The sequence below is a fragment of the Ursus arctos genome, unplaced genomic scaffold, assembly GCF_023065955.2.
Source record: "Ursus arctos isolate Adak ecotype North America unplaced genomic scaffold, UrsArc2.0 scaffold_24, whole genome shotgun sequence".
Lineage (NCBI taxonomy): Eukaryota > Metazoa > Chordata > Mammalia > Carnivora > Ursidae > Ursus > Ursus arctos.
The window spans coordinates 15744421-15761426 of record NW_026622919.1 but is presented as its reverse complement, the minus strand read 5'-3'; the positions used below and the strand labels follow the sequence as shown (position 1 = coordinate 15761426).

At 39.1% G+C, this 17006-nt stretch overlaps 1 protein-coding gene across 1 annotated transcript in view; it reads left to right on the top strand.

The window, feature by feature from the left end:
• EFCAB3 (EF-hand calcium binding domain 3) overlaps positions 1-17006 on the top strand; it is a 209054-nt gene that overhangs the window by 139832 nt on the left and 52216 nt on the right. Inside the window, exons 80-85 of the mRNA XM_048212646.2 lie at positions 87-140; positions 5899-6003; positions 7079-7132; positions 8811-8915; positions 14913-14966; positions 15608-15712. Coding sequence (XP_048068603.2) covers positions 87-140; positions 5899-6003; positions 7079-7132; positions 8811-8915; positions 14913-14966; positions 15608-15712 — 477 coding nt within the window. The remainder of the gene's footprint in view (positions 1-86; positions 141-5898; positions 6004-7078; positions 7133-8810; positions 8916-14912; positions 14967-15607; positions 15713-17006) is intronic.

The window sequence follows — 17006 nt, the reverse complement described above, 5'->3', positions numbered from 1 at the left end:
TAGGAAAAATGTTTCAAGTGGTTGAATTTTGGGTTTCTATTTCACAATTTTTCTAAAAATCTTTTTGGCGCTTTTTTATTTTAAAGATAATGGGAAGATTGACTTAAATGTGCTGATGGATGAAGTTAAAAATATCACAGGTGAGTGAGATGTTACAATGAGGAGTATATTATGTGGCCTTTAAAGTTTTATATGAAACTATATTTTTAACACAATAGTGTTTCCTCCCTCCATTTATTCATTTAACAACTGTTTACTGAGCACTTACTACATTCCAGGCTAGACACTTAGGATACATCAGCAAACAGAACAGAGAACATTGCTGCCCTGGAGCTTATATGCTAGCAGGGAAAACAAGCAATAAACAATAAACATAATAAATAAGTCATTATAAAGTTTGTTAGAAAGTGATAGATGCTGTAGAGAACAGTGAAACATAGACTAAAGGAGATTGGAACGGCAAGGTATATTGGGGAAAGAGGCACTTGTGGCTTTAAAGAGATAATCAGGCCTTCTTGAGAAGGTGACATTTGAGCAAATACTTGAAGGAGGTAAGGGTTTTGTCCATATGGAGACTTCTAGAAAAAGAGTTGTAGGCAGAAGGGACACGGACTAAGACCCAAAGGCAGGAGCATACCTGGACTATTCAAGGAACAGCAAGAAGGTCAGTGTAGCTGAAGCTGAATAAGGAAGGAGAAAAGTAATAGGAGTTGGGGAGCCGGAGGTGACGGATGCAGGGTTAGTCAGGACTGTGAGAGCTCTGCCAGGACTTGAGCTTTTTGTCTGAGAGAAATGGAAAGCCATTGCAGGTTTTAGACCACAGGCATGATATGATCTGACCTATGTTTTCATCACATCTTCTTGGATTCTGTGTGGAGAACAAACTCAGCGAGGGGAGGGGAGGGGAATAGGGAGTAGAGCCCTAAAAGGGCTTTAAAGTAATCCATGTGAGAGATGCTGGTGACTCATACCAGGGCAGAAAGCAGTGAAGATGATAAAAAGTAGCTGGATTGTGGATGTATTTTTAAAGGAGTTATTGTGGTGATGGATTTCACTAGACTTATTGTGGTGATAATTTCATAATTTATACCAATATCAAACCATTATGTTGTATACCTGAAACTAAAATAGTGTTACATGTCAATTATATCTCAATTTTAAAAAATAATAAAAAGAGTCAACAGGGTTTCCTGAAGGAAACTAGATACAAGGAGAAGTCAGGAATGACTCTTAAGATTTTTGTCTTGGGGGCGCCTGGGTGGCTCAGTCATTAAGCGTCTGCCTTCAGCTCAGGGCGTGATCCTGGCATTCTGGGATCGAGCCCCACGTCAGGCTCCTCCCCTGGGAGCCTGCTTCTTCCTCTCCCACTCCCCTTGCTTGTGTTCCCTCTCTCGCTGGCTGTCTCTATCTCTGTCAAATAAATAAATAAATAAATAAATAAATCTTTAAAAAAAAAAAAAAAAGATTTTTGTCCTCAACAAATGAAAGGATAGCCTTGCCATTGGAGTCTGGAGAAAGTTGCCAGAAATACAAGTTTAGATGGAAGAAAATTAGGAGTTCAGTTTGAGATATTTTAAGATATCTAATAGACGTTGAAATAGAGATGTCAGCTAAAAAGTTACCAGTCACAAATTCAAGAAAGATATCTTAGCTAAAAATATAAAATTGAAATCGGATGGAATGAATTCACCCAAGGGGTGAATATATATGGAGAAGGAGATAGAACTAAGGAGTAATCCTGGAGCACTTCAACATTAAATGTTAAAGCAAAAGAGACCAAGAAGAAGTGACCAGTAAAGTAGGTAGAAGAGAATATGGTGTCCTGAAAGCCAAGTAAGTATATTGGGTTAGGTGCCCCCAGACACAAACCCTGAGACCGAGATCATATATACAGGTAGTTTATGTGGGAGGTGAGCCCAGGAAACACAGATAGGGTAGTAGAGAAGGGAGACATGAATGAAGGCAGCAAATAAAGTATGTGTTTATCAGGCAAGTTACCAAGAAGGTAACTGGAACTTAATCCCATTGGAAAATATCTAGGAAATGGTATGGAACACAACCTCGGGGAGGAGTGGGACAGCTATGTTATTTTTACACCAACCCCTATCAGTCATTGGTTGAGAAGTGCTCACGGAGAGGAAAGCAATATTACTCCACTGGCATTTCCAGTCATTGGGCATAAGCAGAGTAGCTCTGGCGACCAAAGAAATCCCTCAAAGAGATACCAGCAATCAAAACTTGGACTAGTATGCATTGAACTGGTAAGGGTTGAAGAGATATGGTTGGTGATCTCAAATCACAAAATACCATTAGCGGTATCGAGAAGTTTCAGGTAGTGAGGGTGGAAAGAAGCCTGACTGAAGTGAGTTTAAGAGAAAATGGGAAGGGAAATAAAAATCAAAGCCATAATGAAATACCACCTCATGCCAGTCAGAATGGCTAAAATGAACAACTAAGGAAACAACAGATGTTGGCAAGGATGTAGAGAAAGGGGAATCCTCTTGTACTGTTGGTGGGAATGCAAACTGCTGCAGCCACTCTGGAAAACAGTACTGAGGTTCCTCAAAAAGTTAAAAATAGAACTAGCCTACAACCCAGCAATTGCACTACTAGATATTTATCCAAAGGATCCAAACATAGTGATTCAGAAGGGCACCAGCACTCCAATGTTTATAGCAGCAATGTCCACAATAGCCAAAATATGGAAAATACGGAAAGAGCCCAGATGTCCATCAGATATATGGATAAAGAAGACCTGGTATATATACATACACACACACACACACACACACACACACTGGAATATTACTCAGGCATCAAAAAGAATGAAATCTTGCCATTTGCAACAACGTGGATGGAACCAGAGGGTATTATGCTAAGCGAAACAAGTCAGCCAGAGAAGATAAATACCATATGATTTCACTCATATGAATTTAAGAAACAAAACAGATGAACATAGGGGAAGGGAAGGAAAAATAAAATAGGATTAAAAACAGAGAGGGAGGCAAACCATAAGAGACTCTTAACTGTAAGGAACAAACAGAGTGGCTGGAGGGGAGGTGGAGGGAGGATGGGATAACTGGATGATGGGCATTAAGGAGGGCACGTGATGTAATGAGCACTGGGTGTTCTATGCAACTGATGAATCACTAAATTCTACCCCTAAAACGAATAATACAGTATATGTTAACTAAATGGAATTTAAATGAATTTTTTTTTAAAAAAATGGGAAGACAGGATTTAGAAACAGTGAATATCTGAGAAATTTTGTTGCAAAGGGAAGCAAAGAAGTGGAACAAAGAGGCAAGTAAATTAATGAAAGACATCAAGAGAAGGCTTTGGTTTTTTTTTTTTTTTTAATTAAAGAGATAGGGGCGCCTGAGTGGCTCAGTCGTTAAGCATCTGCCTTCGGCTCAGGGCGTGATCCCAGCAGTCTAGGATCAAGCCCCACATCGGGCTCCTCCACTGGGAGCCTGCTTCTTCCTCTCTCACTCCCCCTGCTTGTGTTCCCTCTCTCGCTGGCTCTCTCTCTCTGTCAAATAAATAAATAAAATCTTAAAAAAGAGAAAGAGAGAGAGATAAAAGAATTTATGATCAAATGAAAGAGGAGGAAGTGATGGTTTGAAAAAAACAAGGAGGAGGGGGAAGGGGAGGGGAAGGGGAAGGGAGGAGGAGTGGGAGGGGAGGGGGAAGGGAGGGGGAAGGGAGGAGGAGTGGGAGTGAAGTAGTCAGCAAGAAGAGCAGGAAAGTTAATGCACCAGCAAAGTGTAGGGTGGTTGCCCAGCAGAATCAAGGACTCACCTGAGGATCATCCATTTAAAATGAGAACAGTCAGCACAGTTCACTTCAACTCTAGTTCAGCTGCCTGGCTGCAGGCACAGAGTAAGCACAAACTTGTATTTAAACAGCAATGAGCTTTTGCCAAATGAGTATATTGAAAGCCGGGGCAAAGCAATTTCAATCCAATCTTTCGCAAAACTTAAATACACTTACCACTGTCTTTGCTCACCATTGCTTTTTACTTTTACTCTTTTTTGGGTTCAGTTTCATTCTTCTTGAAGTACATCCTTCTTAGTCGTTTCAACAAGGGTTAGTCTTTGAAAATACCTTTATTTTACACTCAGCCTTGAGTCATTCTTTGACTCTGTCTAAACTTGTAGATAATCATTCTACCTTAGACCTCTGAAGTGTGCTGCTAGTATCTCTGAAGAGTGTAATGACACTGGTTCCACAAGGTTGAATAACTGAAACTGGATTCATCTATTGCTACAGGAAGGAACTTCATCCGACAGCCTTTCAGTCTCTCTCTCTCTCTCTCTCTCCCCACTCCCACCATCCCCATCCGTTGACAGAGTTTAATATGGAACCAGCTATCAAAAGGGAAATGTGGTCTAGAGTCCTGGCCTCAGCATCACAAAGCAGAGTTTAGAAGGGTAGAATTGGAACTGAGAGATAATCATTAAACCGCTGAAATAGTTTCCCCTTTTGGCTACTCATCTGTGGACCCTTCTACACATATTTGAACTTAACTTCCATGTAACAACAAAACAGCTCTGTGTTTCCAACTAAGAAGCTGCAACTGTCCTTCATGCAAATGAAGATGTCCTCTTTCTCTCCCCAGAATGAGGAGAAGCAAAGTTCCAACAGTCTGTCTGTGGGAGACAGTTGTACTATCTCTGGGCTATGTTAATTCTCAAATTTAGTTACAGTCCCATCTGAATATTCTGTAACCTGAAACCAACTTGTAAAGTTAACCTATAATAAACTTGTATTTAAATTTAAAAGGGGAAAAAAAGAGAAAGAAGAAAATACATATGAATATAGATAGAAAGATGATAGATTCGTATCCACTGTTTTCTGGCCTTTTTTTGCTGTAAAGAGTCAGCTATAAGTCTTCATTGTTTATTTAGAGTTAATCTCTTTTTCTCTTGTTACGTTTAAGATTATCTCTCTTTGAAATTCTCAGTATCATGTCGCCAAGTGTGGGCTTGTTTTCATTTTTCCTGCTTGGAACTTGTGGTTCCTGAAACTGAACATTTATGCCTCTCATCAAGTTTTGGAAACTCTCAGACCTCATGTTTCAAATATTGCCTCTTCTCTTTTTTTCTCTTTTCTCACTTTTGGAAACTCCTAGTTCATGTACATTGAACCTTCTCATTCTGCTCTTCATATCTTTCGTTTCATATTTTCCCTATTTTTATGTTTTTGTCTTTTCTTAAACCTCTCTTCCAGTTCACTGTCTCTACAACTGTGTCTTGTACTATTTGTCCATTGGGATTTTAATTTCGATAATTATATTTTTATTTCTAGATATTGTTTTAGTTTTTTTCCAGATTAGCCCATTCTTTTCCCTGATTTCTTGTTCTTATGGTTTCTATGCTTTCTTTTCTCTCCAGCAGATTTTTAAATATGTGATTTCAAAACTATCCCCTATCTGATATGCCCAACTTACAGTGTAATTATGTAAATATAAATTTACTCAAGGTGAAAGTTTTTACAGAGAGCCAGCTTTCATTGTCATTTTTAAAACTAGTCCCATAATTCAGGTAAAAGAAGAGGAAGGGGAAAGAGGCAGGGCGGCCCAGAGGAGGGGAAGGAGAAGAGGGAAGAAGAAGAAGAGGGGGGAAAGGAGAGAAAAGAATACAGATGTTATATTAGTGGTTGAATTGTTAGCCATCAAACACATCTAAATTACTAAGAAATTATATAATCTCTGTTTTACTTATTATATATGGTATCATCTTATCATTGAAGATATCCTCTTGGGTTAAAAAAAGAATTTCTGACTCCCCCCACCTTGATTCTGAATAGCTAAACAAGGCTTCATTATGCCTAGTTCGTCCCCCCAGCTCTACCTGGGAAGGATGTTTCATTATGTATATGTATTTCTTTCTAAAGGAGAGAAGATTCCTACTGAGGACCTGAAAAATGTTCTGAAAGACATGGGAATAAAGATCACAAACAAGGAACATAAAAAGCTTCTGAAAACTCTGCCAGTTTCTGGTAAGCATTGAAGTTCTACTTCACTGATATCTAAAAGCTTACTCGTTCAACAAACATTTATTGAAGATCTGTTGTGTGCATGGCACTATCCTAAACTCTGGGAAAACAGAGACCATGTCTTCAGTGACCACGTCTCCTCAAGTCCTCAAAACTTCACAGAAGTTTTAAGATTTTGTATTAGAAATTCTACTGTTTGGGGCATCTGGGTGGCTGAGTCATTTAAGTAGCCAACTCTTGGTTTCAGCTCAGGTCATGATCTTGGGGTCCTGGGATCAAGCCCCAAGTCAGACTCCATACTCAGTAGGGAGTCTGCTTGAGGATTCTCTCTCCCTCTGCCTCTCCCCCCACTTGTGTGCTCACTCTCTCTAAAATAAATAAACAAATCTTATTTTTTAAAAAAAGAAAGAAATTCTGTTTGAAACATTTTATGTCAAAAATTTTTTAAAAAAAAATCCTAGCATTTTAAAAAAGCCTGTTCTTATTGTTTAAATTTTGGTCTGGGGAACTAAGACCTCTTCAATCAGAGGTCCCATCATAGGACAATTTCTTTCTTTTTTTTTTTAATTTTTTAAAAGATTTATTTATTTATTTGATAGAGATAGAGACAGCCAGCGAGAGAAGGAACACAAGCAGGGGGAGTGGGAGAGGAAGAAGCAGGCTCATAGCGGAGGAGCCTGATGCGGGGCCCGATCCCATAACACCAGGATCACGCCCTGAGCCGAAGGCAGACGCTCAACCGCTGTGCAACCCAGGCGCCCCAGGACAATTTCTTTTATCCGTTTCAGGGAAATCTAAGGTCTAAGCTGGAAGAAGATGAAAGGGCAGAAGCTAAAAAAAGAAAAGAAGTAAAACTGGGGAGGAGAAAATGAGAAAGAAAAAGCTGTGTGTATTTCAGCAAACTAGCCACTAGCAATAGCCTTGTATTCTGTCCAGTGATAGAGTCACTACACTGAGTTTTCTAAATACTTTCTAATTCATTGAGAATGAATGATAAATTTCTAAATTTCCCTTTTCTGAAAGTAAACACTTGCATTTCTATGAATTGTCAAAAACTCAAAAATGTTTTTTCTTACAGCTGATAAAAAAGTGTTTGAGAAAGAATTACTGGAGGGTGTGAAATCTTTCAAAGGTGAGTGAGAAAAAGGATAAGGACAATAAAATCTGAGATTGTTGTAACTGTTTTTTCTGATTATATAAATAATCAGGAAATTATGCATTTATTCAACAAATATCCAAGTCTCTACTGTGTGTTGGGTATTTGAGAAAAATCTGAAATATATAATGTAGCATACAGAAAAAACATGCAATTACCCATAATCCCAGGTAATATTACCTTTTTTATTATAGTTCTCTCTATTCTTTTTTCTGTGTATATGTGTGTATAGATAATTAAACTCTTACAGTATATTTTATATATCCTATACTTAATCCTAAAATTTTTTTTGTAAGAATTCCACCATGTCATTTAAAAATTCTTTGTAAACACTATTTTTAATGATTCTATCATCAGGTTGTATTTATAATTTACTTAATCATTCCTTTCTTATTGAACACTTAGGTAGTCTCCAATGTTTTGCTCTTATATATCTGTGATCTTTGTTCAACTTTAAGCCATTTTCTTTGGATAGATTCTTCTGGTAAATCCAATAAATCTTAACATGTTTAAGGCTGTGATATATATAAGTGGATGAAAGTACTGGTTCACATTATGCCCTGGCCACAATATATTATTTTCACATTTTTGATCCTTGCCAATTTGATAAATGAAAAATGGAATCTAATTAATGTTTTGATTTTTTTGTTATCAATGAAGTTAAAACTGTTTTTATATCATTCTTTCAGTCTTTTAATTATTTGTTCCTTCCTTTTGCCCATTATCCTATCAGAATCCAAGCTTTTTCCTATTAATTCAAATGACTCTTTATAAAGATATTAGTACAATTGTTGTAGTTACAGAAAATATTTTCCCAGTTGGTTATTTGCATTTTTACTTTATTATGTTGTATTTTTTACAACAGTTTATTGAAATGTAATTTACATACCTTGCAATTCACCCATTTATAGTGTTTTTTTAGTATATTAATGGAGTTGCATAATCATCACCACAATTCATTTAGAACATTTTCATCACCCCAAAAAGATACTGTACCCATTAGTCATCACTCCCCTCCCCGCAGCTCTCCCATACCTAAGCAACCAAAAATCTACTCTTTGTCCATTATGTTGTATTTTGATATAGACATTTTTCATTTTTATGTATTTAATTATGTCAGTCATTCCTTCTGTGATTTCTTTTTTTTTATTTAGAAAGTCCTTTGCTATCTGGATAGTGTATTAAAAAATCATATACACTTTATCTTGATTTCCTAAGATTTCACTTCTTCATGTATTATTTAACTTATCTGAAATTGACTCTCTGTAAATCCTCCTATTTTATAGTGATTTGATCGAAACTACACCAGTAGTTTTCAGTTATTCTGCCTTATTACCTGGAGATTTTCTTTATGTATAATTATATTAAGAAGGTAATTTGCTGTTACTGTACCAAGTTTCAAATCTTACTTTTTGGCCAGAATAACATGATTTGGTTGTTGTCTTTGCCTAATTTACTGGTAGCCAAACTCTTTACTTTTTTCTCCCTCACATTAATTTCTCTCAGAAGCTCAGTTAACGGTATCATATGCTCTTCCTGACTCCCATACAACTTGCTGTAAAGAGCTTCTTTGTACTTTCATTTCTAGGTAGGGTTGATGGCCTACGTTTTGTATTTGTGACATCCTTATTTACTTTTTCTTATTTTTATTAAGGAGGAAGGGTTAGTGTCGGTGACCTAAAAAATGTTCTACAAAATACTGGGTTCAGACTTGAGGAAAACGAAATCCAGGACCTGCAGAGCCACCTACCAGTTATTGGTGAGCATTTTAAGATTCCTTTATCCTGGGGCACCTGGCTGGCTTAGTCAGTAGAACATGCAACTCTCGATCTCAGGGTCATGAGTTCAAGCCCCATGTTGGGTGTGGAGCCTATTAGATGGATGGACGGATAGATAGGGATAGGTACCTTTATCCTATAGACAATGACTAGTCTACTCTGAAAGCCGTGAGGAAACACATTATGGGGAGAGAAAAACCAGGGGCAGAGGTACAATTAGAGGCTGCTGCCAAGGTCCAGATGATAAGGTTCTTTATTAAGGAACTACATTGGTTATAAAGGGGGAGGGCTGATGGGATGTGGTTGGTGAAAGGGAGAGAGATACTAGAAGTGGGAAGCAGAGGTTCATAGTTTGTATGATTGACATGCACACATACATAGGTGGGGGTGGGGGAGAAACAGGAAAAGGAGCAGAATGAAGACAAAAATGTTTAGAACAGGGGTGTCTGGGTGGCTCAGTCAGTTAAGCGTCTGACTCTTGGTTTCAGCTCAGGTCATGATCTCAGGGTCCTGGGATTGAGTCCCACATCAGGCTCCCTACTCAGTGGGGAGCCTGCTTCTCCCTCTGCCTACCACTCCCCCTCTTTGTGTGCTCTCTCTTTCTCTCTCTGATAAATATATAAATAAAATAGTTAATAATAATAAGCATTATTCTGAAATCTAGTCCGACATCTTACTTATATCCATACTGATTAGGTCCCTGGCAGTCAGTACTGTCTCTTGTTCTCTTTTTTGAGGTGAGTTTTTCCATTTTGTCATTCTGTCCAGAATAGATGAACGAGAGAACAAAATACTAAAATGGCAACAAAAACCCCAAAGAAATAAACACTAAACAAATCAGAAGACGGCCAAAACCAAATAAATAAATAAATAAACAAATAAATAAATGTAATCAGACAGGTGAACAGAATAGAGCAATACTTTGGATCCTGTGTGTATTTTGGTCTGTTTGTTAGAAAACTAGATCCCAAATTGTAGAGAAAGAAAAACTTATATATGTACCAAAATAAAATTAAATACATTGAAAGGGTAGAATGTAACTGTAAAGATGAAAATTTTAAAAGACTTTAACAAAACAAAAAACAAAAACAAACAAAAAAAGGAACGAGGAAAAAGAAAGAGAGAATATGATCAGATAGGCGAATAGAACAAAGCCATACCCTAGAGTTTGGGTGTACTTTGGTCTGTTAGAAGAAACCGCATCCCAAAATTGTAAAGTAAGAAAACCTTATATATATAGAAAAATAAAATTAAATACAATGAAGGGATAGAATGTAATTCTAAAAATGAAAATTAAAAAAGATTTTAATAAGAGTTGATAAAATAAGAAATTGGTTGAGAAAGGAAAGAAAAAAATTTTTTTTAATTTAAATTTAAAGACTAAAGAAGGGGCTCCTGGGTGGCTCAGTCGTTAAGCGTCTGCCTTCAGCTCAGGTCATGATCCCGGAGTCCAGGGATGGAGTCCCACATCAGGCTCCCTGCTCAGCAGGGAGTCTGCTTCTCCCTCTGACCCTCACACCGCTTTTGCTCTCTCTCTCTCTCAAATACATAAATTAAAAAAAAAAAAAAAGACTAAAGAATCATGGGGAAAAAGCCATGAATTCTATGTGGTGTATTTCCCTAGTGCTGGAGTTTTGTAGTTCTCATTCATTGGTAAACTTGGTCTTGGCTGGATGTTTTTGCTGATCTTCTGGGGGAGGGGCCTGTTGCTTTGATTTTCAAGTGTCTTTGCCCCAGGCGAAATTGTACTGCCGTTGCCAGGGGTCCAGGTCCAGGTCCAGGTGTTTGGTTTTCTCTTAGTGGCTTTTGTTCCCTGAAGGCTTTCCACGCAGCTTTAGAGGATGAGAATGAAAATGGCGGCCTCCCAATCTCTGGCTCCAGAGCAGAAAGCTTGGGGCCCCATTTCTCAGTGAGCCCCCAGAGAAAAGCAGTCAATCACTCCTGTCTCCCTGGTCTTCCACCACAGTCCACATTCACCCAGCCTGTGACAAGCCTTTTTATCTCAGGCACATGACCCCCTTTCCAGTCTCCAAACCCTGGAGACTCCTGCGACGTGTTCCTGCTCCATTCCTCCCAGGCAGGAAGGGGGTCTCACTGTTCTGCTGCTTGTTGGACCCCTGCTCAGGGAGCAGTCACCTGACTGTGCCGCAGTTCGAGTTTTATGGCAACCCCAAGCTGAAAGCCCACTCCTGGGCTCACTGACTGCAGCCAGGTTCCACTCCGACGCGTGAGAACTCTGCTGCACTCAGGCACCCCTGGTCTTCCTGTGACCCTGGGGATCCTGAGACCACACTGTTCCCACTTAGCCACCTGAGCAGCTTTCAGGCTGGAAAGTCCCTCACCGGAGCAGACCTCTAAAACTTCTGATTTTGTGCTCTGCTGCTGTTATCACTTGCCAGTAGCCGGCTTTTGGAGGCTCCCTCCCCCCATGGTCCATCTTCCCATATATATCACCTCAGATTCACTTCTTTGTATCTCCTGCCTTGCCCAAAGTGGTTGCTTTTCTCTTTGTAGAGTCGTGGCTATTCTTTTCTTAGATCTCCGGTTGAGTTCGCAGGTGTTCAGAATGATTTGATAGCTATCTTGCTGAATTCCTGGGACCAGATGAAACTAAGGTCTCCTACTCCTCTGCCATCTTGGACTTTAATGAATACATTTTTTAAAAATCTTTCAAAAAATCACATTTGTTAATATCACCACCTGTCTAATCAAAAAAGTGTTTAAGTATTGAGAACCTATCAAGTCATGGTGTGGATATAAGGTTTTCTAAACTTAAATTTTTGTTTGAAAACTTGATACTCTACCACTGAAACATCTACTGTCAATTGTTTTCTTAAGATAACAGGCTCACTTTGTTCATTTTCAAAAAGATGCTTCCCAAATACCAAACTCTGAATAACTGGGTTTTTGCAAGTGAAAATGGTGTTCATGAAAAAGCAACTATTTTGTTTGAGTCTCAAACAATCATACAAGTTATTTTCCTCAAGAAATCATTGTATTTTAGTATACAACTGACGTGCTTTATACAAACTTCTCAATTCATTATACAGAATATTAAAAAGGTGTGTTCTCAAGGGTTAAGATTTAATAAAATCAATACCTTTTGCTGCACTATCAAGAACACTCTTAAGTGATATTGAGGAAGACATAAAAAGATGGAAAGATATTCCATGCTCATGGATCGGAAGAATTAACATAGTTAAAATGTCCATGCTACCCAGAGCAATCTACACTTTCAATGCTATCCCGATCAAAATACCGAGGACGTTTTTCAAAGAACTGGAACAAATAGTCCTCAAATTTGTATGGAAACAGAAAAGGCCCCGAATATCCAAGGAACTGTTGAAAAGAAAAAACAGAGGGGAGGGGGGTGGGGGAATGGGATAGGCCGGTGATGGGTAGTAAGGAGGGCACATATTGCATGGTGCACTGGGTGTTATACACAACTAATGAATCATCGAGCCTTACATCGAAAACCGGGGATGTACTGTATGGTGACTAACATAATATAATAAAAAATCATTATAAAGAAAAAAAAAAAAAACAAAGCTGGGGGCATCACAATGCCGGATTTCGAGCTGTACTACAAAGCTGTGATCACAAAGACAGCATGGTACTGGCACAAAAACAGACACATAGACCAATGGAACAGATGGGCATGGAATGGACCAGAAATGGACCCTCGGCTCTTTGGGCAACTAATATTTGATAAAGCAGGAAAAAACATCCGGTGGGAAAAAGACAGTCTCTTCAAAAAATGGTGCTGGGAAAATTGGACAGCTACATGCAAAAGAATGAAACTTGACCACTATCTCACACCATACACAAAAATAAACTCCAAATGGATGAAAGACCTCGATGTGAGGCAGAATCCATCAAAATTCTAGAGGAGAACATAGGCAGCAACCTCTACGACATCGGCCAAAGCAACCTTTTTCATGACACATCCCCAAAGGCAAGAGAAACAAAAGATAAAATGAACTTATGGGACTTCATCAAGATTAAAAGCTTCTGCACAGCCAAGGAAACAGTCAAGAAAACTAAGAGGCAGCCCACGGAATGGGAGAATATATTTGCAAATGACACTACAGATAAAGGACTGGTATCCAAGATCTACAAAGAACTTCTCAAACTCAATACACGAGAAACAAATAAACAAATCAAAAAATGGGCAGAAGATATGAACAGACACTTTTCCAATGAAGACATACAAATGGCTAACAGACACATGAAAAAATGTTCAAAATCATTAGCCCTCAGGGAAATTCAAATCAAAACCACACTGAGATACCACCTTACGCCAGTTAGAATGGCAAAAATAGACAAGGCAAGAGACAACAATTGTTGGAGAGGATGTGGAGAAAGGGGATCCCTCCTACATTGTTGGTGGGAATGCAAGTTGGTACAGCCACTCTGGAAAACAGTGTGGAGGTCCCTTAAAAAGTTAAAAATTGAGCTACCCTATGATCCAGCCGTTGCACTACTGGGTGTTTACCCCAAAGATACAGACGTAGTAAAGAGAAGGGCCATATGCACCCCAATGTTCATAGCAGCAATGTCCACAATAGCTAAATCGTGGAAGGAGCCGAGATGCCCTTCAACAGATGACTGGATTAAAAAGTTGTGGTCCAGGGGCGCCTGGGTGGCACAGCGGTTAAGCGTCTGCCTTCAGCTCAGGGCGTGATCCCGGCGTTATGGGATCGAGCCCCAAATCAGGCTCCTCTGCTATGAGCCTGCTTCTTCCTTTCCCACTCCCCCTGCTTGTGTTCCCTCTCTCGCTGGCTGTCTCTATCTCTGTCGAATAAATAAATAAAATCTTTAAAAAAAAAAAAAAGAAGTTGTGGTCCATACATACAATGGAATATTACTCAGCTATCAGAAAGAACGAGTTCTCAACATTTGCTGCAACATGGACAGCACTGGAGGAGATAATGCTAAGCGAAATAAGTCAAGCAGAGAAAGACAACTATCATATGATTTCTCTCATCTATGGAACATAAGAACTAGGATGATCAGTAGGGGAAGAAAGGGATAAAGAAAGGGGGGGTAATCAGAAGGGGGAATGAAACATGAGAGACTATGGACTCTGAGAAACAAACTGAGGGCCTCAGAGGGGAGAGGGGTGGGGGAATGGGATAGACCGGTGATGGGTAGTAAGGAGGGCACGTATTGCATGGTGCACTGGGTGTTATACAACTAATGAATCATCGAGCCTTACATCGGAAACTGGGGATGTACTGTATGGTGACTAATATAATATAATAAAAAATCATTAAAAAAAAACAACACTCAAGTGAAACTGACATTCTTTTGCTACAAGCATGCACAATGAAGAACACAATGACTGCTAGTACATTTGTTGCCATGGTCTTGATTCACGCAAAGATGCCAGCAATTTCACCCACCTCTACTGTTGCACCACCAGTGCAAATGTCAAAAGTGTAAAAGGCAAAGGGTATTGGTGACTCCAGAGGTCCCTGGACCGCACTTTGAGAACCGTGGCTCTAACCCATCTCAACCTTCTTCTCAATGCAAGAGAACTAGGTCTGAAAGAAGGAAAACTGACCTCTAGGGCGAGCTAACTAAACAAACAAAACATTCCATTCACCATAACACTCTAAAGATTTTTAATAGCTTATGAAATAAAAGTTATATTAATTGAATGGACATATATTTAAAGCTCAAACTTTTTGTTATATCTTCCTGTGGATTGAAAATATAATAAAAATTTTAGAATAAAACATGAAAAATTACTGGGATTCCATACACCAAATCTTTATTTAGGAATTTTATATAGGGGAGCCTGGCTGGCTCAGTCAGTAGAGCGTGCAGCTCTTGATCTCAGGGTTATGAGTTCAAGCCCCTTGTTGGTTGTAAAGATTTCTCAAAAACTTTTTTTAATCTTAAAAAAATAATTTTATTTAACTTTTCACGTCTCGTTATCTTCATCTGAATCTAAATTCTGAATTTTCCTACAGAAGATGAAAAGGTTGATTTGGCTACGTTGATGGAAGCAGCTAGTGCTTTTACAGGTGAGTGAGAACTTGTATAACACATCATAAAATTGAGATCTTGATGCCTTGTAGAGAATTACCTATTTAAAGCAGTAGTTTACCCCCTCCAGCCATCATTAATAAGCTTGCTTTGCCTTTTTTACTTATTTATTAATGATTTTGTCTTATTGACAATAATTTAGATCATTAGAGATTTAGAGGTGTGGGCACTCTCAAATATTTTGGCCAGTAATGTGTTCATTTCTCCAGTGGTCAAAGAATCAAAATATTGGTGAACACAGTGGATCTCAATGTGAAGTTTTTGCATCAGGAAATATCACTATGAACAGTCAGTCCCATAATTCAGGTCATAAAGCAATAACAGAGGTATTACTTACCAGTACAATTACGTATATTTTATATACCATCATAAGTCATTGGGTAGTTACACTCCAAGCTACATTGACCCATATATAGAATAGGAATGTTATCTTCTTATTTTGATTAAAGAAACTTTTCAGGTACTGAATTGTATAATAACTCTGTATATGAAGTCAGCTCATGTATTTCAACTTCATCCTGCAGTTAGAAATAATGCTGTACTGGATCATGTTTTTCATAGTTTAGAATAATTGTATTTTTTAATATTGTCACCTGAAATAATCCCCATCTATTCAAAGGAGAAAAGGTTGAAGCCAATGACTTAAAAAGTGTACTGAGAAACATGGGAATTGAGATCACTGAAAAAGAACAGTTGATGCTGTCGAAAACTCTGCCAATCTCTAGTGAGTGTTTAACACGCCATCATGGTGCTCAGGGAAATGTGGTATTATGGGCTTCTGGGTGAGAATTGTCTAATGTCCTAAGAAACCCCCTAAGGAAAATGCAGTCCAGACATAAGAAACCCCTTTCTTGTCACCTGTGTTTGGAAGTAAGAAACTTAGAAGTGAGAAATTCCTCTCTTTTCCATTCAGTCAAGGGGCCCCTTGCTAAATATTTTAAATGCTACACAACTAAATTCATCTGTAGCCCCCTGAATGTGCCCCACATCCTCAGTTCTACCCATGATAGCCCTCCCATCTCCCCATAATCCAACAACTAAAAGATAAACACCTAAGAGCAGGGGACCACCAGGACCATGTGCTTAAACTGTCAGTATTTGATTCTGATTTGTCAGTGATCCAACCAGTCCATCCTTCCTGGGCACCTGCATATGCTCTCCCTCAGAGACCCTAGAGGCCAGCCTGTGCTTCACCTGTGCCTCCTGCCCAGTCTCAGGGACCTCCATGGAGACATTCTTCCCCCTACCCTATAGCACCTGTCCCCACTTGTCCCTGAACATGAGCAAGCCTACACATCATGGTGGGTGCTAGAACCTATGATGATAGAAGCATCAGCCCAGGAGCAAATGCTCAATGCCCATCCCTATTCCCCTCACATATACCTAAGGCTGCAGCCACTCACTATGTCTAGCATTCCCCCACATTGCTCTCAAGGGGCCAGTTACGAGAATTGCAGCATCCTTAGGATATTGGCTCTGAGAGAACAGGGTAGAGATGCACAAAGCAGCAGATGGACTGTAATGGAGATGGCCACATCCACATGCCAGGCACTGAGGGTTCTGTCAACACTGCAGACACTCCTTCCATAGGAAGGGGCCCTCTGAGACAGACAGCCCCTATGGAGATGGATTGGGCTGGCAGATGTCCCTTGTTATCTGCCCCTGTTGAATTTCCCCTCCGCTTATGAAAAGAGTTTGTTTAGAGAACAAAATTTATTTAAATATTGTTTGTAGTACCATTTGGGTTGATGACTATTTTTAATAAAATCCCTTTTAGACTCTACCGTCCAGGCTAAACATATGCTTATAGGAATACCTTATGGGCCTAGAGCATAGGCAAGAAGAAGAGAAAGACAGAGGGGTCGAAGTGCAGTTAATGAAGGGAAAACTAAGAAGAAAGAAGCACATATGTGGGTGTATTTGTAGCCTGCATCAGCTACTGCCATGTGTTTCAACTAGGAAATCGATTGGCCACATTGTGGGCATTCCTTTTATTATTATTTGAGGGTGAGACAGAA